We start from the raw sequence: 26,182 nt of genomic DNA, 5'->3' as shown, positions 1-26,182 counted from the left end.
TGTTGTTGAGGGGGGGGGGGATATAGCTGTTGTTGCACTATTCATGGCTTCCTCTGCGCTCCCCTCGGCTGTATGTTGTTCTTGTTCCGATGGTGGTGGTGGAACGATGGAAGTTTCCGAGGGGAGGGGGACTGCTTCCTCAGCGGATGTTGTTGCTGGGGGGGAAACAGTCTCTTCTGCTGGTGTTGTAGCAGGACGCTTCTTAATCTTCCCCAAAACAGTTTGTGTAAAGGTCGTCTCCCCGATGGTGTTTGTGAGTACCGGAAATTCACCGGCGTGTTTTGCAGGCTGCGGTTTAATAGGTTCAATTGGCGCCCCTGTCCGCTCTGCAAATGTTCTTAGAGGACATGATGTTATTTTATTCTCACTGCTAGAGCATTTACGGCAGGGGTGTGGGCACTGATGTGAGATGTGCCCGACGCCAACGCAGTTGAAAAACTTGGCTCGGGGGCAGTCACTCCCCAGATGTTCCACCGAGCCACATCGCAGACACTGCCTCTGTACCCCGGGAGAGTTTACCATCACGCGCGACGTGCCGATGTTGACTAAATTTGGGACGGGCTGCCGCATGTCCATCGTGAAGGTAACTTCTCCCGAGTATCAAGCGGGGTCTTCCTTGGAGACGCTCTTCTTGATGTTGCTCACTTTCCCCCAATTGCTGAATGTCTGGGTGAGCATGTCGTCTCCGGACTCTAGGTATTCCATAGGGAAGCGGTCGATTCTGATCTGACGAACCTGTGATCCCACCATGGTTGGGGTCACGTGCTTCCCTTGGACGGGGGAACGCTCTAGAAGTTTATCTCTCGTGGACGCATTTTTCACGATGAACAAGAATCGTCCTCCTCCATAGGTGGTGAAGGAGAATATGTTATTGACTCCTACAAGCTCCTTAAGTACAATTGTGAGTATTCTAGGATCCTCCAAAACTGGAATCTCCACTCCTAATGTCCGAGTGCTGGGGGGGGGACGGAGATTGCTCTGCTCATATTGATCTCTGCGTCTGAAACAAAAAGGAAAAAAAAAATTAAGAGTCTTGCGACTCGAAATAATCCCGTAGTGTGGAGACCGCACTACCAGCAAGTTAGTACAGTTAGTATAAAAAAGCAACAAGTTAGTATAACAATATTAATACAAAACAACAACAAAAGAAACACTAATAAAACAAGCAAAGGATATCCTGGACACGTGCGACTTTCCGAAAAACAACGTCTTGTCAGTGGGAGCTAGGCGATTAATATCAAGATTTTAGTAATACAGAGCTTATAAGTATTTTACCAGAACAAGTTACCATAAGGTGTTTTAAACTTATTAAATAAAAATCTCAGGTGGATATATAAATGAAGAAAGTATTTTTCCTTGGGTGTAATAAATGTTAAAGATACCAAGCTATTTTAAACCTGGTTTTACTCCATTTCCCAAGTAGGCAAACAGTCAAATAAGTCAAGTTCGCCTGCACGTAATGCAAGTTTAGCTGACCCTGCAGGTAGTGCAAAATCAAGGTAACTCATGGTAAAACTAGAATAAGCTCTGAAAGCTAATCTTAATATTTACCCATAATGCAAAGCACATCTCCTGGAGGAGATGTATGATGCTTTGTATTAAAGGCAAGGGGCCACTACCCAGACCGGTTTCGACCTTTATTGAGGTCTCATCAGTGGGAGCCAGGCTAGAAATATCAAGATTTTAGTAATACAGAGCTTATAAGTATTTTATCAGAACAAGTTACCATACGACATCGTGTGTTTGTATCTTGGTGTTCTTGTAGTGATGGGGTTGTCATAGTGTGTGTGTGGGCGCGCGCTCGTGCGTGCGCTCATGTGGGGGAACAGGAATTGCTCTAATTTTCATTCTCTGTATAGCGCCTGTTTTAGCTCTCTGTATGTTCCTAAGTTTCTGTTGTAGAATGGCAGTTTGTTTATCATCTCACGTATGTAGAAGTTTCGGGTGGCTTTGCCGTGATGATTGTTGTACTTATACGTTATGATTTGTTATTTGATCTGTGGCTTGTTATTTGATATGTTGTTCTGGTTACACTATAGGTTGGTCTGTAGTAATGTTTTAGCATGACTGTGTAGTGGCATAAGAGTTTCATCTTAAATATTTTGTGTTTTGTCCGTGCTTCCTGCATAAGAGTGGGTTGTTCCCAGAATATCAGTTTTATCATTTTATCTTGCAACCATTGTAGCCTGTTAAGTCTGTAGTCTGCGGAGAATAAGATATGCAATCACATATGATTTGATTGCATATCTTAAAATGTTTTCACATAATGCTTTATAGATTAGTATTTTTATGTGGGTTTGGGCAATGTCTTTTAATCTGTATAGTTTGCTTGCTATTATCCTAAGCTTGTCATGTATGTAGTTTTAATGGCTACTCCAACTTGATCAGAATCGAAGTGAAGTCCGAGATAGCGTGTTGTTTTCACCTGTGTTATGGTTGAGATTTTAGGTTCTGCACTTTGTGTATAGGAGGATGAATGTTGGATAGTGAGATATTTAGTTTCTATGGGCAGGGTTTGGGGTTTTTTGAATACAATTAGCTTTGTTTTTCCAGGGTTCATATATATGCCGTTTTCGGTTAACCAGTTAGTGATTTGATTGGTGTCATGTTACATATTTTTGTAAGCGATATTTGCATTGTTGTGAATGGATACTATGGCCGTGGTATCTGCATACTGGAAGATTTTACTATTTAGGGGAAGGTGGCTTATGTCGTGTATGTATATGTTAAATAGAATGGGAGATAGGACAACTCCTTGCGGTACTCCACAGGTTACATGTACTTCTTTGCTGTATGCTGATCCTATACATGTGGTGGGGTGTGCTTTCTGTTTTTCATGTATGCTTTAAACAACTGGAGTAGGCGACCTCCATTTCCGATATGTGTTAGTTTCATTAACAAGGTTTTGTGTGTTAGTGTGTCAAATGCTTTTGTTAGGTCAATGAATACCACTAATATTATTCTGTTTTTATCCAAAGCAGCGTTTATTAGATCTGTGAAATCTTCTAGGAGTGTTGCTGTTCGTTTATTTTTTTTTAAAGCCACATTGTGTTTTGGGTATTATTTGAAAATTTTCAACGTACGTAGAGATCTTCTGATGCACGATGGCTCCATGATTTCGTTGATTACAGAGAACTTGGCGATGGGACTGTAATTACTTAGTAAGAGTAATAATAATAATAATTTTTTTTTTTATGTTTAAGATTTTTTTAATTTTTTTTCATTGTTCTTTCAAATATTTACATATTTACAATGATCATCTATTCAGTATATTATTTTACAAGGTTCAGCACTTTGTGTTACATATAATGAGATTTAAATAGTAATGATGATAACAGTTTTTTTTTATATAACAATCATTATAATAATTTAAAATTATATTGTTCAGATTACATAAGTTGTATAATATTACATGTTGCGGTTTACTATTTTTTTTTTATTTCAAGTTTGAAAAGGTGTGATTATACAATCTGAATATTATGTGTCCTTATAATAATTTTTTTTTTTTTTACATTGCATACATTTGTTACAGTTATTATATACATTACATACATTTGTTACAATTATTATATACATTACATTCATTTGTTTACATATGATACATTACTTACATTTGTTTACATGTGATATTTACATTACGTACATTGGTTTACATATAATATATACATTTGTTTTCTTGTGATACGTACATTACATGCATTTCGTTACATATGATACATCTTGGATGAGAACTAATTTTTTTTTCCTTTCATCCTCGAAGCTTAAATGTAAGCTTATCTGAGGATTAATAATAATAATAATAATAATAATAATAATAATAATAATAATAATAATAATAGTAATAATAATAATAATAATAGTAATGCTATCTTTTCAAGGAAAGGTAAAAGCATGCATTCGAAATAAAACGTGCTCAAAAAGAAGTAACAATTATATCATGGTTACTTCATTTATTTTTCTTCAAAATAAGTTAATTTGGTAAATTATGGTTTTATATATTTTTTTTATTTTTAACACAAGATGAGCTCTACTTAGAGAGGACTGTTACAACTGTTAACTTTTTTTTTACTTCAAGAAACATACAGATTGTTCTAGTTCATTACTTTCATTACAAAAATCGGATCGTAATTCATCATCGTGTTTCTACTTCCATTTAATACAGTCATTTTCTTTCCCTTCATTATTTCTAACGACTTTTTCTCTAAGCCTGCCACACTTTGAGAAACACTGGCATAGAAAATAACATTAACTACCGGAGCCACAGTCATTACGATGTTTTATCCTGAACAGGAATATTAAGAAAATTGCTATAAAAGCTGTTTTCTCACCTGTTCACTTATTTCCACAAGAAAACTAAATAAGCATTTTTGTTTATTTATAGATATAAACTGTTGAATCCTCCGGATAAAAACTGGGGAGGAATCAAAAATGAGAGTTTCGTTGGTTTTAGCAGAATGTTCTTCTCTCAGGTATGTATTCATTTAAATTAAATACCAAAATTATATATAAATAATATATACGATAATCATTAGTATTCTGTCATTCTTTATTTAAGCTCTTGTTTTATATTAAATGAAAAATGGAAGATTAGGAAATATGACATTTTATTTATTTTATTTTATTTTTCAGGAAGCAGATATAAATGGTATTAGCTATGAATTTACCTACGACAGAACTTATGCAGCCGACATGCTTTTTCCTTTATACATTACGTCTCTTTCCTTTATGACGAGAAGTCCAAGAGAAATATTATCGTCATATGCAATTATTCAACCGTTTTCGTTTACGGTAGGTAGTTTTAGGATACCGATTTCTGATATGATTTAAAATTATATCATAAATATGATATGATTCTTATCTGATAGAATTTTTCTTTCTCTCTCTCTCTCGCCCACACACACAAATATTGTACAAGCTTTAATACTTATATTTAAATATGGTTTTCAAATGTTATGAAAATGCTGATTATTCATTATATCTATTGAAGTAACTTATAATTACATGTAATTTGACATCGTTTAAATATCTTCACGTCTATCGATTAATGGGAACTTAATACACCTACTAAATGGTTATATAAAGGTTCTGAACATTAACATGAAATGTGAGCATTTGGGGGATATTGCTATACCTTTTACAACACAACTGTAAGTCTATTAAACTTAGAAAGATTCGATGTTCAACCTCAGTTTAATTTTTGCTCTTCTCTATAGTAATGTTATCAGATTACCAATTTTATCAGTATGGTCATATATGTTCATCTATTTAAATGACTTAATTTGTCTCCTTGGTCGTTTTTTTCAGGTATGGATTTTCCTAATTGCATCACTTTTAGTAGGCAGTTTGTCAACGTATTTCTTTCTAAGTAGTTCATCTCATATTACTAATTGTGGAAAAGTTAACTTCACTGACGTTTTTTGGGTACTGTTTGGAACACTTACTACTAAAGGTAAGTAATATTTCTAAACAAAGTCCATACGTCAATAACCAAAATATACGCTCTATCATTTACAGGTACTTTAAAGACTCGTGTCCTACATATTTTATATAATATGATTTTCATTAAAGGATTTATGAAAAAAGGGTAAGACACCTAAAATGATTTACTAAATATAAGGAATAAGATATAAATAGTTAATGGAACCTTTATAACACAAATTTAAATATTTTCAATTTTGCTTTGTAGACTTTGTTTCATTAAATATACTTTATATTGGATATCTTGCTTTCTTGTAGTTGATAGACTTACAACCTTTCGAACTAGTTTAAATGACCGGTTAAAACGACTTCTTCCATGGAGTGATGTTTTATGTTTAAACAGGCAATATTGAATTCAATAAGGAATTTCAATGGATGCTTTGGATCAATAAGTTCTGACATGAATGGTAATAATTTCACATTCTCCTAGTAAAATTTTCATGTTACGTTTTATATCATTTCATGTTTCAATACATCTGAGAATGCGTTCATCTGTAATCTCTTTCCTCTTTCTTTTCTAATGCTATGAATTTCATTCTTTGTCTCTCTCACTCATATAATGAGGTTAACAGTTCTAAATTTTCGATTTTCTTTCTCCAAAGGTTGATTTTCCTAAGATACAATTTTCTTAACAGCTGAGGCATGTTCTTCTGATATTTTAATGTTCACAGTCTCTCAAACCGGTTTCACTGATCATGCCACCAGCAATACCGAAGTCGTTGAAATCACCAACCTCACATTAATTTTTCGCGTCTACTAAAATAACACTTAACCCCGATAAGACTATAAGTATTGATTTTTGTCATCAGTAAATCTTATAAATAAAATCCTAGAAATTTTCTTTCTTTGGAAATTTCAAATATCAATCAAGAATTGACTCCATTGAATGCAATTGCCTCACTCGAACTTAAACCCGAGTGTCACCTTGCACTATAAGAGTTTTATTTGTCAATCTACATTCTCCAAAAATATTTTACGGGTTGTAGAGAAGAATCGTTCATATCTCAGATATTTATAATATGAAATAACGATAAACGTTATTTCAATCTTCCATTTTTCTCTATACCAAAGTTAAAAACGTTATAAGGAGATTATAAAAACATCCAGAAAAGTCCTGTGTAACTCAGTGGAAGGGGGTTTGCACGCCTATCTACATTAAACCACCCGAAGATAGACCTAAGTTAAAGTCTACTCTCCGACTAGAAGCCATTTTTCAAAAACATTTTCAACGGGTTCCAGAGTTAGACGATCTCCGTTAAATCCGTTGCCTAAACTATAGCAATATTTATTGGATAAAGTTCTTTACAACCATTTTTAATGATATCATTAAGCAAAATTTTAAATAAAAGTGTTTCAAAGTTCAATAATACCTGCTTCTCACATCAAAAACATTCTCCTAAAAATAGCATCTGGCAAGACCAAATCATGTATACTGCTAGCAGCAAAATTAGTGAAACGATTTTAATGAACCATAGTGAGTTCATCACCTCATGAACATTCTCACTGAGATTTTATAATCAGAAAAAAAGGCTTTAAAACTGGTATCGTATTTTATATAAGATAGATCACTTCGCATAAACTTCGTTGTAGGTAAGAATAGAGCATGTAATAATCTAGAGAAAATATTAGGTGTTAGTCCTAGCAAAGCGAAATATTTTTTGAATTAATAATTTATTTCTTTTTCTTTATTTTTTTCAGGTTTCAGCTCTTTCTATCCTTCAAGAGCATTCCACATTTTTGCGTCCTTCTGGTTAATTTTTGCTTTTGTAATAGCTGCATCTTATAGCAGTTGTCTGCTGTCTTATTTGACAATCTTGGAAAAGGAAAAACTTATAGAAACAACCACAGATCTATCACGAGCACTGGAAAACAACGAAATAAGGTGCGGAACAATTAAAGCAACATCTATAATGTCTACAATAACGGTAAGTCACTTTCATGCGCACACGCGCATCACACACACACATACACACTCAATATACTATACTGGATGTGTGTGACACCCTTAATGGAGTAAAAGATAAAGTATTGACCCTTAAAAATATAAAACTAGTTGGAGGAAGCGATTCTTTTTAAGGGAAACATTGTTTTTAGTTTAATATAGAGTACCACTTTTGTTTAACAAATTTCAAATAAAAACTTTGTGCAGTAATTAATGTATGACAAAAACAGTTAAAATGTTCACTCGTCATGTCTTTGAATACCAAAGTTATGACCAAGTACAATTCTGAAATGTTCGAATGCAGTTAAATTAGTTCAAGTTTCTTTTCAGTATTTACTTCCATATTCAGATTTGCTATAGTTCTAGTGATTCATTTTGATACCAATCCATCAAGTAGGATTCTATCGATTGTACATTTATTTATCTACGGATTCGATTGTATCTTTACGTCAGTGCTAATGCGTATGCAAATATGGGAGGGGGTATTTTGGAAAGCAGCTCGAGTTTATCGTCCACAGAAATATTAACGAAACGAAACGACACATCAAAGCTCGCTAAACGATCGCGATGCTACAATCGAAGGTTCTGTATACTGATTTATATTCAGATTTTTATTATTTCTATTTAACTTTTTTAATGTAAGGCGATGTCTTGCCGATATGCTTCTTAAATTCAAATGGCAAATGCTTATAGTAGAGTAATTTAGGGCATTAACGATGTGGAGTAGAGGTGCCCTTGCTTTACGGCCATTAAATAGCCAATGTATTTGGTGTGTGAGGTTCATTTTTTTATTTGAACAAAATTTCCGTTGGCAAGTTTATAACATTCTCTGACAAACTTTTATTTTTATTATTATTATTATTTTATTTATTTTTTTTACGATGTTCACCTATCCAATAAAAATTCTTGTATTTAGTCATTGATTCACTTGTATTAAGCGTCAGGAATCGTTTCCTTTGTCTTTTCAATACCACTATGTTATTATCACGTTTTAGATTTCTCGAGGTTGCCTTTTCTCCCATGGATGCGATGCTTTTAAAGAAAGGAAGGGAGAGAGAGAGAGAGAGAGAGAGAGAGAGAGAGAGAGAGAGAGAGAGAGAGAGAGGGAAAGAGAGAGAGTTTTCTTTTGACAAGTTTGAAATTTCTAGCAGAAATAACGTCGGCTTCGTCTGGCAGTAGTATTTTATGAAATATTTTATGTTTGAAATCCGAATTAATATGTACAGCAATTTTGTTATTACGCAATTGAAGCGTATGCTTATATGTTTTGTCTCATTATTCTAAAGTGCATAATCTGACAAAAATACGAATTACTATGTCTGTTGGAAATTGCTTGAGAGTGGAAATAAAAGAAGTTTAAGAGGCTTCTTGTAGAACTATAAGTAAAATAATTCACCTTCCAATACTGTGTGTATGTGTGTGTATGTGTGTGCGTGCGTGCGTGCGTGCGCGCGCACGTGCGCCCCCGCACACATATTACATACATACTGTATGTTTGGGGGACGATAAGAAGCACTTTTTTACCTAGAGGAATCGAATTCCGAAGGTAGGTGATACTGTGCTATTCATCGATTCCCATGTTTTCGATGAAATTCAAACATGTCATGCCTCGTGGCATATGTGGGAATCCTCGATTTACGTACTGAAACTTTATCGGCGTCAGTAATAGTTAGTGAGCAAGCGTATGCGGTTTTGAACGGACGAGTCGATTATTAAGTCTTTTAAAAAATGCTGCGTAGTTATGGTAATAATAAATGAATATATATTTATATAATAATATATTTATTTTTTTAAATTGTCTCATAAATTCGGGGTGCGTCTTATAGTCCGGGGAATCTTGTCGTCCGAAAAATACGGTATATATATATATATATATATATATATATATATATATATATATACCGTATTTTTCGGACGACAAGGTATATATATATAAAGGACGGCAAAATGCTCTCTTCCGTAAGGAATCAGAATTTTGATCTCACGATTAAAAAATCAAAAAAGTCTTTCCGTTTAACCGTTTAAAATGCACCAGGTTTTTTCTTAAGGATTAATACATCCATCCATTTATCATGCATTCTGTAGTGGCTTAAGGAAATTTATTGCAGAAAATTGCCATTCCTCTGACGCATCTCTCTAAGAGCGTATAGTATTTTATCTATAGATCTGTGAGTTCGAAGGAACGGTTTGCCTCGTTGAAGGATGAAAAATCCGAGTTTCGGAAGAAAAAAGCACATAAATATCTACCAAAGCATATATATTCATTATATTCAGAAATATACAAGTGATTAAATAATTTAGGCCATAAAATAGGGTAGGATGTTTGTGATTGTCGTCGATAGATGGCGTTGCTTAATTTATGGATTGAGTGGTAGAGACAACGCTGTAGAGCAGAGCAGAGGGGCCCTCCCTCGATCAGTCTTTGGACTCCCTGGAGATGTCAAATAATAATAATAATAATAATAATAATAATAATAATAATAATAATAATCTCACTGTATCTTTTCTTTTGATTCCCCATGCAGAAAACCAGTTTCTCACCCCTAGATCGCACTCTCCCTATAGCTTCCTCAGATAATTCCCCCTACCTTCCCCCCTTTCTATGTAAAACTTCTTCATCCACTTTAATTTGGCAACAACCCTAAGGGGGATATTATCAATTTATGTTTCATTGAATGCTAACCGTCTCTAAATTGCATTTCTCAGTCTCATCTTCCTACTCAACATTCCAGATACGAGAAAACACCTTAGTCAACCCTCTCTGAATCCTTTACAATATCCCTCCATTCTTTTCTAAACCATATAACCAAATTTGCTTACAGTAATCCATATGTAGCCTGGACTATGTAATGGAATCAATACATTCCTACTTCCACATGTGAGTTTCCTCTAGTTTACTTATCACACCCTGAATGTTTAGGTCCCTGTCCACAAGAGCTAACAGAGATCTCTTATTATCTTCTTCCTCCAAATTTGTTTCCACCACTTGGACCCTCTACATACCATTTCTGCTTCCCAAATCTTAAAACCTTACACTTCATAACATTACACTGGTAGTTATAGAATCATCATTTATAATAAATTAAGACAACAAAATAGAGAATGTTCAGTCGAATAGTTACAGTAAGAATTAAGTAACGTATTTATTTAATCTTTTCAGGAGCTCTTTAATCTGTGATGTGGTATCTGTAATGCGTTTCATAATATAAACTGTTTATTTAGTCAAGTTCCAGATGAATGAAATAAATCTAGATTTCCGCTTTAAATTATTATTAGATCTGTCATCGGTGATAATAACACTGAATAACGGTTTTGGATGTGTTTGTGGTACTTCTGTGAACGTGATTGAGAGTGATGTGTATCCAGGACAGATGGCAAACCCGCCAATGGAATAATATATGAGAAAACTACTAAATCCACATTCAGTACAAACGAAAGGCGTAAGTTTTCTTTAAAGTCACAATATCCCAGCGCCCTACATTCATAATTCTCTCCAAATTTACATCATCTGAAAACGACATTACCTTTCAGATCTCTCTCGATATCATTAATATACATACTAAACATGCAAATTAAATGCAATTATCAGGCGTTGATGTGTCGTCATTGTGCTTATTTCGCAACTCTACTCTTTCACTAACAGCAACGTCCTCTGCAGTTGCTCTTATGGTTCTTTGTTTCATCATAATTCATACGGTAGCGAGCAGCTTTCAGTGAATTTGCCTATTCATGGAAAGTCCTCTTCATTACTTTCACATTTAGAATCTTTAGCATCATTTAGCTTTACCTCTGAAACCATTCTTAAAGGAATGCAAAATATCATATGTTAAATATCGCTTAAGAGAGAATAAAATAATATAAAGAATTCAATTAAAAGTATAGTTAAATTTCATAGTTTAGCGTTGAAAAGTGAATTAAAAGACATAATTAGAGAATGTAGCATTTGTTCTTCACTGTTGCTAACAAATCAAATATAATAATGAATATTAGGTAAATTGTTAAATTTACTATATCGCTCTTTAAAAATAAAAATAAACAAATAAATAACCTCTCCTATTTTACTGAATAAACACTAGGATTCTCTCTGGGGGGGTGGGATCCGTTATCCGTCACCAAGGGAACGCGCTCTCTAGGGAGAGCGCGTTCCCTTGGTGGCGTATAACGGAGCCCGCTATCTGTGTGTGTGTGTCGTGGGGTGGGGTGGGGTGAGGTGGCCTGAATATACTGAATAAGGACTCGTGGACCAACAGGGCCATAAGGGGCAATATTAGTATGGGTGGCGGTTCTGACCAGATCAAGATCAAGATAAGATAAGGAATTGTGACATGATTGTTTGATGACGTCATTGTGTGTAACGTCATGAGTTTGGAATGTTTGGAATTTCCCTGTGGGCATATGTATCACTGGCTTCTGTTGTTGTGTTTTGGTTCGCGTATGGGATTATGGGTGATGGTAGGTAGAGATAAGGATTCGTGTTGTGAGTGGTGGCGCACTAGTGAAAAGATGAAGATCAAGATAAGGAATCGTGACGTGGATGTGTGTTGTTTTCAGATGTAGATAAGTGACGTCATTTGTTATTTGTAAACAAATGTCGTCATTTGTAATTTGTAAATAAGTGACGTTGTTGTTTTGAATGGAAAGGATGACATTAGTGGATAAGAAATTGTGTGGTGATTGGTGGGACACTTTAAACAAGATCAAGATCAAGATAAGATAAGGAATCGTGACGAGAATGTTTGTTGTTAGTTGTAAATAAGTGACGTTGTTGTTTGGAATGGGAAGGATGATTTTAGTGGTTAAGTAATCGTGTCGTGATTGGTGGGACACTTCTGACAAGATCAAGATCAAGATCAGATAAGGAATCGTGACGCGAATGTTTGTTGTTAGTTGTAAATAAGTGACATTATTGTTTTGAATAAGAAGGATGATTTTAGTGGTTAAGTAATCGTGTCCTGATTGGTGGAACACTTCTGACAAGATCAAGATCAAGATAACATTAGGATTCGTGATGTGAATGTTTGTTGTTATTGAGTTTGGAATGATAATTTAATTTAACTATATTCTATGTCACACAAACATACAGTTTTTTTTTCTTCTATAGATGGTTGTACTAATTTTCCAATACATTTTGGGTATTTCTTTCCTGTTAAAGTATGGGAATTCTTAGAGAAGGTAGTGATGGCTCTCGTGTTTCGAGCTTTTCTGAATAATTAATTATATACTTAAAGTACCTGTCCTTAAACACACACACATACACATTAGACATAAAAAATCGCTAATGTGTCCATGTTGATACTCTAATATATACCCTATGATTATTCTCATGGAAAAAAAAAAACTATTCAGTATTAGAATTACGCTTACCAAACAAGATGCGATCAGTTATGTTTAAGTTAAAAAAGTACTTACAGCTTTCCAGATGACTCTTCTAAATACGAATATTCCAAAATAGTTAAATTTTATATCCACAACACAACACAAACACAAACACCACAAAGAATGAAATTTCTGTAAATACTGTAACCTGAACTAGTTACTTTATCCTTTAGATTACGGACCGTAGATGGTGAGGTTTCGTCATTGCAATATCCCCCAGCAAGCGCTTTTCTTCAAAGGGGATGACATGAGTCACATCCGTAAATTGCGGTATTGTTCAAAAGGAAGCATTTCCTCAAGTTTCGATATTTCTCAAATACTTACATGTGACTAAGAGATTAGTATCCACATGTTTGAATGAAAATTATTCATTCTTCGTTACCGTCGGCATTCATTGGTGTAGTAAATTAAAGCTTACATTTAATGTTAATTTAGATTGCTATTAGAGTATGGAATTCAGACAAGTGAAATTATTATTTTTTTTTTTCAAATTGATTGGTTATTTTCTGTATTTTACTTTTAAAAGTCATATTCTAACAGAATAACTGAGTAGAATTAATAAATATATAAAGTATATGTGAATTTATTTTCCAACACTGAATATTTCTCATTAAGTCTTTTCTTAAAGTTGCCCAAGCTTGTTGGGAAAGTCTATGCGCCGTTTTGTTTAGGGTAAGTGTTATTTCCGGTTTCGAATTCCAATTGCTGTTAGAGTATGGAATTCTGACAAGGGAAATTATTTTTTTTTTTTTCAAATTGATTTGCTATTTTCTGTATTTTACTTTTACAGGTCATATTCTAACAGAATAACTGAGCAGAATTAATAAATATATAAAGTATATGTGAATTTATTTTCCAAAACTGTATATTTCTCAGTAAGTCTTATCTGGTCATCTTTTGTTGTACGTAGGTGAGAAATCGTGTGTTTTGTTTCGAACTCTTGGTTTCCGTTGGGAAAATAATGAATTGCTGTTAGAGTATGGAATTCTGACAAGTGAAATTATTTTTTTTTTTTCAAATTGATTCGTTATTTTCTGTATTTTACTTTTACAGGTCATAGGTGAGAAATCGTATGTTTTGTTTCGATCTCTTGGTTTCCGTTGGGAAAATAAGGAATTGCTGTTAGAGTATATAAAGTAACTATAGTTGGGAAATTACCAATATAACTATTAATTTTACCATCGATTCCTTGTACTCTTAACCTATTTCTGCAAGTAGAATTTATTTGTGAATTATTTTCACACATTGTTAATTTTCAGTAACCTTGTTTGTAAATAACAAACAAATAAGACTTTTAATTCAATGAATCAAAAAAAAAATTCTCTGGTTACTTTGTGGCATGAAATTTCACAAGGGAAAAAAAAAATATCTTCCTTCTTAAATTTGTATAACACATCTATGATACCCAACTTGTTCATTTAATTTACACATTTTATTGAACGAAATATTATTTACAAATTGTATTTACTGAATCTAACAATACAGAAAATAGATAAATTGAAAAATACATCAAAGGTTCTTCCATGGTTGTGGAATTGCCATCGTATGGTTTTGACAATGTAGTATGGGTGACGCTAGTGACAAGATCAAGATCAAGATAAGATAAGGAATCGTGACGTGTTTGGTTGATGACGTCATTGTGTGCATGGCTTCATGGGTGTCGGATGTTAGGAATTTCCCTGTGGGCATATGTGTCACTAGCTTCCGTTGTTGTGTTTTGGTTCGCGTATGGGATTATGGGTGATGGTAGAGATAAGGATTCGTGTTGTGATTGGTGGTGCACTAGTGACCAGATGAAGATCAAGATAAGATAAGGAATCGTGTCATGGGTGTGTGTTGTTTTCAGAAGTAGATAAGTGACGTCATTTGTTATTTGTAAATAAATGTCATCATTTGTTATTTGTAAATAAGTGGCATTGTTGTTTTGAATGGAAAATGGAGATATATTAGAGATATGGAATCGTGTCGTGATTGGTGGGACACTAGTGACAAGATGAAGATCAAGATAAGATAAGGAATCGTGACGTGGATGTTTGTTATTATAGAGTTTGGAATGTTTGGAATTTCGCTGGGGCCCTCGTCTGTCAGGGACATCACGTGGTTTGTTTGTTAGTTGTAAATAAGTGACATTATTGTTTTGAATGGAAAGGATGATATTAGTGGATAAGAAATCGTGTCGTGATTGGTGGGACACTTCTGACAAGATCAAGATCAAGATAAGATAAGGAATCGTGACGCAAATGTTTGTTGTTAGTTGTAAATAAGTGACGTTATTGTTTTGAATGGGAAGGATGATTTTAGTGGTTAAGTAATCGTGTCCTGATTGGTGGGACACTTCTGACAAGATCAAGATCAAGATAACATTAGGATTCGTGATGTGAATGTTTGTTGTTATTGAGTTTGGAATGATAATTTAATTTAACTATATTCTATGTCACACAAACATACAGTTTTTTTTTTTCTTCTATAGATGGTTGTACTAATTTTCCAATACATTTTGGGTATTTCTTTCTTGTTAAAGGGTGGGAATTCTTAGAGAAAGTAGTGATGGCTCTCGTGTTTCGAGCTTTTCTGAATAATTAATTATATACTTAAAGTACCTGTCCTTAAACACACACACATACACATTAGACATAAAAAATCGCTAATGTGTCCATCTTGATACTCTAATATATACCCTATGATTATTCTTATGGAAAAAAAAACTATTCAGTATTAGAATTACGCTTACCAAACAACATGCAATCAGTTATGTTTAAGTTAAAAAAGTACTTACAGCTTTCCAGATGACTCTTCTAAATACGAATATTCCAAAATAGTTCAATTTTATATCCACAACACAACACAAACACAAAAACCACAAAGAATGAAATTTCTGTAAATACTGAAACCTGAACTAGTTACTTCGTCCTTTAGATTACGGACCGTAGATGGTGAGGTTTCGTCATTGCAATATCCCCCAGTGAGTGCTTTTCTTCAAAGGGGATGACATGAGTCACATCCGTAAATTGGGGTATTGTTCAAAAGGTAGCATTTCCTCAAGTTTGGATATTTCTCAAATACTTACATATGACAAAGGGATTAGTATCCACATGTTTGTATGAAAATTATTCATTCTTCGTTACTGTCAGCATTCATTGGTGTAGTAAATTAATGCTTACATTTAATGTTAATTTAGATTGCTGTAAGAGTATATAATTCAGACAAGTGAAATTATTATTATTTTTTTTCAAATTCATTGGTTATTTTCTGTATTTTACTTTAAAAAGTCATATTCTAACAGAATAACTGAGTAGAATTAATAAATATATAAAGTATATGTGAATTTATTTTCCAACACTGAATATTTCTCATTAAGTCTTTTCTTAAATTTGCCCAACCATGGTGGGAAAATCTATGTGCCGTTTTGTTCAGGGTAAGTGTTATTTTGGGTTTCGAATTCCGATTGCTGTTAGAGTATTGAATTCTGACAAGTGAAATTATTATTTATTTTTTCAAATTGATACGTTATTTTCTGTATTTTACTTTTACAGGTCATATTCTAACAGAATAACTGAGTAGAATTAATAAATATATAAAGTATATGTGAATTTATTTTCCAACACTGTATATTTATCAGTAAGTCTTATCCGGTCGCCTTTTGTTGTACGTAGGTGAGAAATCGTGTGTTTTGTTTCGAACTCTTGGTTTCCGTTGGGAAATTACCAATATAACTATTAATTTTACCTTCGATTCCTTGTGCTCTTAACCTATTTCTGTAAGTAGAATTTATTTGTGAATTATTTTCCCACACTGTTAATTTTCAGTAACCTTGTTTGTAGATAACGAACAAATAAGACTTTTATTTCAATGAATCAAAAAAAAAAAATTCTCTGGTTATTTTGTGGCATGAAATTTCACAAGGGAAAAAAAAAATCTTCCTTCTTAAATTTGTATAACACATCTACGACACCCAATTTGTTCATTTAATTTACACATTTTATTGAACGAAATATTATTTACAAATTGTAAATAATATTTCGTTCAATAAAATGTGATGTGTATTTACTGATGTTCAATTTGTTCAATTCGTTCAATAAAATGTGTATTTACTGAATCTAACAATACAGAAAATAAATAAATAAATTGAAAAATACATCAAAGGTTCTTCCATCGTTGTGGAATTGCCATCGTATGGTTTTGACAATGTGACTCTCATCTGAAAGTTAATTTTCATTTGGTGTTTGTTTGTTGGGAATTTATTACTGTAGTAGTAAAATTAAGGGTTACATATTTATATTTTCGAATCCAATACGTATACTTCAGAGAATTATTAAAAGCACAGAATCTTTCATTATGTTTCCAAAAGCATTTAAAAGTACACATTATGTTATAACGTTTTGGGCATCCAATTTCATTTAAATCAAGAACAGGCCTCCCTATTAACTTCGTCAATGTTTTTGATTTTTCTCTTCCTTTGGCAAGTAATATATGATATTTGCATGTTGATTCTATCATCCAATCTCTTAGTTTGTCCAAAGCTAGTGAACCAATTTCCCACTTCAGCTGATGGTTATATTTCATTAACCAAGAATTCTGTTTTTTAACTCTTTCAGGTAATTCTTTCCAACTACAAGGTGATTTTGTCACTGCATATCTTACACTAAATCCATCAGAAATACAAATTTCTTTAGGAAATAAATTTGAACTCTTATTCAACAAAAATTGTACATCAATTATCCCAATGATAACTGAAAATTCATATTTTTCCCCCACTGTCGATTTTTCATAATCGTTTTCCTTCATTCTTCTTCTTTGATTACTTCATATGGCACCACAAATAAATAGTTATTTATTATTATTTCACTGATTATTAGCTCTGATTATATACTTTATGGTAACTTTCGTTTTTACAAAATTCTAAACAATTAGAACTTTTCACAAAGAAACTTTCAAAGAATTTGTGGCTCACCCATTATTTTTGCATTACCAAACACAAATCACAAAACAGCAGCTGCACTGGATGAACGATTACCTTAAGTCCAAACTCACTCTACTCTCTGGTATTTTCTTATAGTACTGTTTACACTTACCATCTCCTACCCTGACCGTTCCTTCAAAAATGAACCTTTGCACAGATGACTCAACGACATGTTTTCACATGCTGTTGGATATACTGTTGGTCTGTTTTTATCTTACTTTGTGTAGGGAAAGGTAAAATTTGTATATGTGTTATCTGTAGAGTACAAAAATTTTCTCTATGCCAAACTTTAAAGATGTGTTAAACTCACGTTTTGTTGGTTTAATTAGGTGCTTCTCTCTTTCTCTCTCTCTCACTCTCTGTAAAAATAACCAAATTCTAACACCTCGGATTTTCGATTATGTGAACGATTTGTTTTCAGATAACTCAACTAATGTCAATAGGTAGCATTTGACAATTTCTAAAATAATCAATACATGGATTTTCGTTTTCAACAGTTTTTTTTTTCCTGTTCTGGCATTAATTTCACAGTTGTGATTTTTTTAAATAGTTAAACAGAATTGCATTAAGATATAAAGTTGTGGATATAAATATCAAGATCTAATCAGAATAACTGAGTAAAAATTCATTGTGGAAAAACACAACAACAAAAACACACATCTCTGTTCATTTAAGTTTACAAATGCACATTTTATTTTGCTGAAATACTATTTACAAGTATATTCACTGAGAAAAATTCGAAACATGTAATTACCTAAAATATTTCACAATATTTCGTTTAGACTCTAAACATTTTCCAAAGAGTTCAATGAATAAAATTTTTGTTACTCACTGTTTCTTGGTTACATTACATCAAAATAGCTGGTCATGCAAAAGAATTTTTAAATCAGATACCATGGTAACCACACATCCATACGTTTGATACTGTGTCAGTCTGGAAATGACACCATGCCTCACTAAACATTCTGTGTATTCTTTTGTCAGCAAATATACACAAACAGTTTTTGTAAAATGTTTGTAAATGTCCCAAAATAAAGAATCTTTATCGAATTGGATAAAATCTTGAAAGTCTAATTTTACCATTGATGAATTTAAATGTTGGGCGATAATTTTTCCCATTATACGAACAGATGGTAATTCAGTTTCCAAAAATAGTAAATGATTATCAATGTCGTACATTTTTGTTGAAAATCTCTCAGCTTCTTCAGAACTAATAGAAAAATACCTTACTTCCAACAGCTCCTGTATCATCAAGTATTAGTTCCCCATCTTGGCATTTCAGAATATAACACTCACCGAGGTCCATTTCATAGTCAACTCTTCTTTGCAAGTAGCCGAGAATATCAGACCACTTCCTGCATAATTTTTCCCAAGTGGTCCAGGATAAATACATCACAATGTACGTGTCTTCTAAAATAATAATCGGTTTCCATCCTTTTAGAGCTAGGTGAAGAGTTTTGTCTCGTGCTATTTTCCTGAAGAAAGAAAATTTCAATGACTTTTGTGGCTCACCCATTATTTTACTTTACTTTACTTTCCTGGATACCAATCACCACAACACAATACGATAACTTCACAGGATGAACGAATTGTCGTAACTGCAAAGACACTTGACTCGTTTATTTTTCCTTATAGTACTGTTGTTTTTGAAAAAAATAAAAAACGCGTTTATTTTGTTTTTTTCCAAAAAAGTTTTCATAAAAAACGCGTTTTTTCCTAAAAAGTTAACAGTATCAATTGGAGGTGACATCACTAAAAGATATCCGCTAACGATAAGCTCACTCATCTCCACTAGGCTGAGCATGCATCTTCTGGAGGAGAGGGGATGGTGAGAGAGTAGAGTGATGGGGTTAGGTGGGGGAGCATTGCAGGGAAGACATCTGTCATGCTCTGTGATATCACAGTATGAGAGACATATGTTCCCCAGAAATATCCAAACACATATGTATTTGGAATAAATGGAGAACATATTCTATACAGGAGTGGTAAAAAATTGATTGACTTTGTAGTTTATAATAACCTAAAAATAATGAATTCCTTCTATAAACATAAAGACATACATAAATATACTTGGGCAGCAAGAGGATGGAAATCAATATTATATTATTTTATATTAAATAAAAAGACATCAAAATTTTCACTAGATGTTAGAGTTCACAGAGGATAAGAAATAAGCAGTGACCACTTCTTTGTTAAAATAAAATTAAGATCACCACTTAAATGGCTACAAGTAACAAAAACAGAAAGAAAATTTGAAATATTTGTTCATAAAACTAGACTATTGAATTACACAAATGTACAATGGCTATATGAACAAAGAATTAACCAATATCTATATAAAATAAAACAAAATGAAGGATTAGAAATATAATGGCTTAATATAAAAACGATACTAAATGCAGCAGCAAATGGAAGCTTTGGAAAGACCAAAAAATTCAATATAATGAAAAAAACTGAAGATCTGGGATGATGCAATCAAAGAAATAATCAAAAAGAAAAAAGATGCTATCACAAATGGGTAAGCAGTAAAAGATTACAAGATGAAATAGAATATAAAAGAATAAGAACCATAGCTAAAAGAGAAGTCAGAAAAAGACATCTGGAATCACGGAACAAATTTATTTCTAATTTAGAACATGATTTATATAAAATAAGACCGAATGTGTATAAGATTTTGAAACTCTTAAATGAAGATACCAAAGAAAACATAAAATTGAACACCGAATTGTAATTAGAAGAATTTCTAAATTACTACACAGAATTGTGGAAAGACAAATATTTTAAAAAAGGCAACTGGCAAACAATTAACGAAAATGAAAAAAGAAATGACTAAAGAAGAATTAGAAATCAGCCTGAAAGAAACAAGAAACGGAAGATCACCTGGAGAAGATAAGATAGGTTCAGAACTATATAAATACGCAGGAACTAGATTCAAAGAAAGACTAATTAGTTTTAAATAAATTTATACAATTGGTATCTCCCCCCCCCAATAGAAAGGAAAAAAGCAATTTGATTCCTATCTTTAAAAAAGGTAAAAGAGATAACCCTAAAAACTATATAGGTATACTAAATTGCTGTTAAAAAATATATAGCAAAAGTTTAAGTAGCAAACTAATGAAATATTCCGAAAACTTCAGTACAGAATGGATTTAGAAAAGGACGATAATGTTTTGCATAAAATTAATAATAGAGAAAAGAAGTGAATACAATTTAAAAACATATATTGTATTTATTGACTTTGAAAAAGCATTTGACAAAGTAAAAAGAAACGTATTATTTAACATATTAAAAGAAAGACATACCAAATAATATCCTAAAAGCTATCAAAAGTATATATGAAAATAATCAAATACAAATAAGATTAAATTACGAGCTATCATATACAAGAGAGATAAACCAAGGGGTCAGAGCGGGATGTCCCATCTCAGCAACTCTTTTTAATATCTACTTAAATGAAATATTAATAAAATGGAATAAATATTTACATCAAGGAAATATACTTTCTCCTATAGTGAACTTAAACACTCCCCTTTTTGCCGACGACCAAATTATAATTACAAATTCTGAAGATAACTTACAGAAAGCTATTTTAGATCTCAATGAGATATCCAAATATTATGGTATGATAATATAAATAGAAAAATAAAAAACTATGGCCTTTAAAGGACAAGATCCAGCAAGAACTAAAATAGTAATAGATAACAAGATCTTAGAACAGGTGAATTCATTTAACTACCTAGGATATATGATCACATATGAAAATGAAAAAGATATAAACGTAAAAATTGCGATATATTTAAAAATAACAGGTGTAATTAACTCTATATTTAAATCAAACCTAGTTCAAAAACAAACCAGACTTAAAGTATACAATACATTAGCCCTACCAGTCGTAACGTATGGAAGAGAATTCTGGACAATAAAACAAAAGGACAAACAAAGATTAATGATAGCAGAAATGAAGTTTATGAGAAAAACGGCGAAGTGTACCCTATTTGATCACAAAAGAAACGAAGAAATTATGAAAGAATTAAGCCAAGAATCAGTAAAAGAAAAATTTTAAATATATAAACCTAAATGGATGGAACACGTTCAAAGAATAAAAAGAGAGAGATTACCAAAACAAGCCTTAAAGTACAAGCCATTAGGTAAACGAAAACCAGGACGTCCTCTCAAACGATTCAACGATGGCTTCTAAGTCCGCAACAGGCCTTGCTAGGCCTAAATCCTTGATACGCATGATGATGATGATGAAACATTAGGAATCGCAAATTGAAGATATGCACATCTTTAAAAATCCGCAATCCACTTAATCGAAACAAAAAGCTATGTTTTCAATAAAAACTGTCTGCATCAGTTACTTGGAACATTGATTCAATTGGAAGCACCTTCTTATCTATATCCCACCTAGAATATAAGAATTTGCGCCTTTCATTTGTATTGATTTGGTATTTAGTAGTTTTCTCATATATTATTCCCATTAGAGGGTTTGTCATCTGTCCTGGATATAATTCTCAATCACGTTCACAGAGTGAAAGTAAAAGAAGTACCACAAACACTTTCAAAAGCGCTATTCAGTGTAATGATTACTGATGACAGATCTAATAATAATTTAGAACAGAAATTTAGATTTATTGCATTCATCCATGAACTTTCCTCAATAAACAGTATATACCATGAAGTACATTATAGATACTACATCAGAGATTAAAAAGCTCCAAAAAATATTAAATAAATACGTTACTTAGCTCTTATTGTAACTACTCAATTCAAAATTCTCTATTATGTGTTGTCTTAATTGAATATAAATCATGATTCTTTCTCTTCTTACCACCAAATATTTTAATCATGATTCATATCAAGATGTCTGTTTATGCCTGATTGTGTACTATCTTTTATTGATTTTTTTTTTTTTAGAGTTCAACCAAAGGTGCTCTGAAAGGTGTCCGGAAACAAGTCGAACGTGATCCTTCACTTCTTTGTGAAACAACTCCTCAAAAATGCATCATAAAAACCATGCAAGAGAATTACTGCTTTATTTGGATGGGAGTGTATTTAGAAATTGCTGCTTACGAGAATGGACGTGATAATTTCTTCTTGTCTAAAGACGGATTTTATATTAGTTCTCTTGGTCATTCGCTCCCCAAAGCACATCCCTGTACTGAGGTATTTTCGATAATGTAAGTGAATATAAATTATATTTGACAGCTGAGAGTTAGTAATTTAAATATAGATTAAAGATTTCTTTTAACTTTTTATTTTCTGTTAACCCAAATGACAAAAAAAAGACAGGAAAACGTAACAGGAAAACGTAAACGTAACAACAGTATGGCAACCGATATGGGTGACGTGTAGCCTTCCTCTTTGTTTTTGACTCACTGCAGGTGTCAAATGATACTACTACTACTATTACTACTGCTAATAATAACAATATTTGAGTCCGCGAGGTTAGCTGAGTGGCTTTGCGCCTGGCAGGAGTGTCCTCGGTTCGATTCTCCTCGCTGACGTGAGGAGCTTAAGGATCTTTCTCAGCATTAGCCAAGTTAACTGGTCTTGGGCGTGGACAGTAGGGTTTTTCTCCCCAGTTTATCTGGATTTTTTCATCCATCAAATGAGGCAAACTGGCCTTGAATGATTAATAACCGCTCGACACCGCAAGGTAATAGAGGGTAAAAGGAAAATAAGATGAGATGAGAATAATAATTGACTATATATAAAGCTTGGTGATTCAGCGGCAAGCCTTGAAGAAAACCCTGATTGATTCAGCCAGAGAGGCATGAGGTGAGGTTATCTGCAAGGATAGAAAAATCAGAACTCCATGGTGGACACAGGACGTTAAAGAGACTGTGAAAGAAAAGAAGAAAGCATATCAAAAGTTCCTGGCAAATAATTAAGCTTTTGCTGTTAGATAATACAGACACAAATATAAAAAAGCTAAACACAGTGTAAAACTAGCTAAACAAAAGTCATGGGAAGACTTTAGTAAGAACATAGAAAATAAATATCAAGAAGGTGGCAAGATATTCTGGAGGTTGTTGAAGAAGCTCAGAAATGGAGGAAAGAGTGTTGTGAAAGAGTGAAAAAGGCATTAGAGATGATAAAGGTGACATGAAAACTGGAGAAAAAGATATCCTTGAAGTATAGAGTAATTACCGTATTTACCGGCGTATAAGATGCACTTTTTTTCTTTGAAAATTGGTCTGAAAAACAGGGTTAGTCTTATACGCCGATACTCAATTTTTTATTACTTTTATTTCTGGAAATTTTCTCTGTTCTGAGTTACGCGATATCTTTATTGCTTTCTTGCGGTGTGTGAGAGCAATCCAATTAGAGCAGTGTTTCTCAAACTTCAGACATCCGCGTTCTTATGATTGGTGCGGAATTAAAAAATGATCGTGCTACTAAATGTCAAAGACAAGCCAACAGTTGAGTTGAAATGCTAATTCTCTTCCACCGAATTCCTTATGTAATATCTGAAACACGTTCACTATATATTTCTTCGTTTTAACACGTTTACTCGAACAAAACCATATGTTGCACCGGCATACAGCATTTTCTGTGGGAGAAGGGGACATGCGATTAAATAGTTAGTGCCGTTTTTATCCCAGTTGTCTCTAATTGCACTGTTTGTTGAGAAACATATTACACATAAAAACATGTCTGGTCGCGACCTACTAAATTAATTAAACGTCACTCTAATTGGTCACGACCCGCAGATTAAATAACCTGTACACTTGTATAGTTACAGTTATGGCTCAATATAGGGAATGAGGGAATCCATATTTCAGAATGTGATTGTGATGTGTGTGTGTGTGTGTGTGTGTGTGTGTGTGTGTGTGTGTGTGTGTGTGTGTGTGTGTGTGTGTGTGTGTGTGTGTGTGTGTGTGTGTGTGTGTGTGTGTGTGTGTGTGTGTGTGTGTGTGTTATTTTGAAATTTAATTTAAAAATTAATCATTATATCACGAAATTCCCTGAATTAAACGAATGAAAAATTACTTAAATCTATTTTCATTTTCTTTCAGGATAATGAGACTTCATCAGTCAGGAATAATAATCAAAGAATGGAACAGTATTCACTTTAAATTGGAGTTAAATGGAAATCTAAAAAGAGAAGCTGAACAACAGGATGGCGAAATGTCCTCTGCTTTGAACATGGGTCACCTTCGTATGGCGTTAATTTTGTTAATATCAGGATATTTGATTTCATTCCTTGGTCTCCTATTGGAAGTCCTTTATTTCAAATGTAAAATAACTCTAAAGAAGAAAATTCAAAAGAACAGCGAATAACTCAGTCTACCAAGACAAGAATGTGTACTTCATTTTATTATTTAGTTAAATCTAATTTGAAAACCCTATAAATAGTCTGATTGGATATTTACTAACATTTTGTGCAGAATATCACATTTTATCTCTACAGTATCTCATGGAAAAGAGTTATCCTTTAGTACTGAATTATTTATTTTAACAATGATCTAGAATCTTTACCATATCCCATAAATATACTTATAATATGAAATATACTTTCATATTAAGGTATTCATCACAGAATCTATCGGAAGATGAAAAACGACCACATAATTCCCTAAATAGATCAGCGATGTTTGTTTCTCATTGTCTGCAGCTGCCACAAGAAACATTAACTCCGTTAAGTCCTTATAAAGTTCCTTCTCGCCTTACACGAAGGAATTTGAATGTCTTAGAAATTAATGCCTTCGTCGATACTATTTGAGCTATTATTGAAACTTGCAGCGTCCGTTAGTTATGAAAGAGAATATTGTCTGTGTTGTGTATTTTATATGAATCTCACCCAAAATCTTGCAAAATAAACTACATTAATATCGTGGGCAGTAGAGGGAACACATAAACACCTTACACATCTTGCAACAAGGACAGTGGTCTCACATAACTCGATACGACTTCTAGTAATATTTACGCAGCAGTTGAATTTTACTCAGGCCTCTGAGCTGAAGAGTCTATACGGTTTTCACTAGGCTTTGCCATTATTAATCAGATCGTACTACATCATCAATGAAATGCATGTGAATTTCGAAATGCCTGTCGGGTGATTAACTCCCTAATTAACTTTGTCTTTCTGGTAAATCCTTTAGGTTCTACTAACATCTTCTTGCAAAGCTCAAACTCCTGCGAATTGCCTGTCAGATGAGAACTCACTTGACTGCATAACGTGTTCTTTTGGTATCTGTGCAAGCACATTCTTAGAAATTGTTATATGCGATATAGCATTCTAGATTCAATTTGGTAGACAACAAATATAAAATACTATTTGAGAATCAACTTTATGGTATAGAATATTCCAAAATGTAACATTATATTAATCAAGTAAAACACCAAATAGCATTATTTGCTTTCGAAAATGTTGCACTACATAAATTCGCTTATTTCACCACCTAGGTGAAGTAAATATA

The 26,182-nt window shown here is 33.1% G+C and overlaps 1 protein-coding gene across 1 annotated transcript; it reads left to right on the top strand.

Moving 5' to 3' along the window:
- Positions 1–676: 676 nt before the first annotated feature.
- Positions 677–25,485, top strand: LOC150108004 (glutamate receptor ionotropic, delta-1-like). The gene is made up of 7 exons (XM_090415622.1): positions 677–696; positions 4,382–4,469; positions 4,630–4,788; positions 5,305–5,449; positions 7,177–7,403; positions 22,674–22,936; positions 25,290–25,485. The coding sequence occupies exons 1-7, from the start codon at positions 677–679 to the stop codon at positions 25,483–25,485; spliced, it is 1,098 nt and encodes a 365-aa protein (XP_090271748.1).
- The last annotated feature ends 697 nt before the right edge of the window (positions 25,486–26,182 follow it).

This window comes from Typopeltis vanoorti, chromosome 3 (genome assembly GCF_054136105.1).
Source record: "Typopeltis vanoorti isolate ZY-2024b chromosome 3, IOZ_Tvanoo_1.0, whole genome shotgun sequence".
In the NCBI taxonomy this organism is placed as follows: Eukaryota; Metazoa; Arthropoda; class Arachnida; order Uropygi; family Thelyphonidae; genus Typopeltis; species Typopeltis vanoorti.
Note: the sequence above shows the minus strand (reverse complement) of the source record. Positions and strands in the feature narration are given on the sequence as shown.

Coding starts and splice junctions, on each gene's coding strand:
- LOC150108004 (XM_090415622.1), top strand. CDS start 677: ATGTCGTCTCCGGACTCTAG. Junction 5,450..7,176: donor TGGAACACTTACTACTAAAG/GTAAGTAATATT, acceptor TATTTTTTTCAG/GTTTCAGCTCTTTCTATCCT. Junction 7,404..22,673: donor CTATAATGTCTACAATAACG/GTAAGTCACTTT, acceptor TTTTTTTTTTAG/AGTTCAACCAAAGGTGCTCT.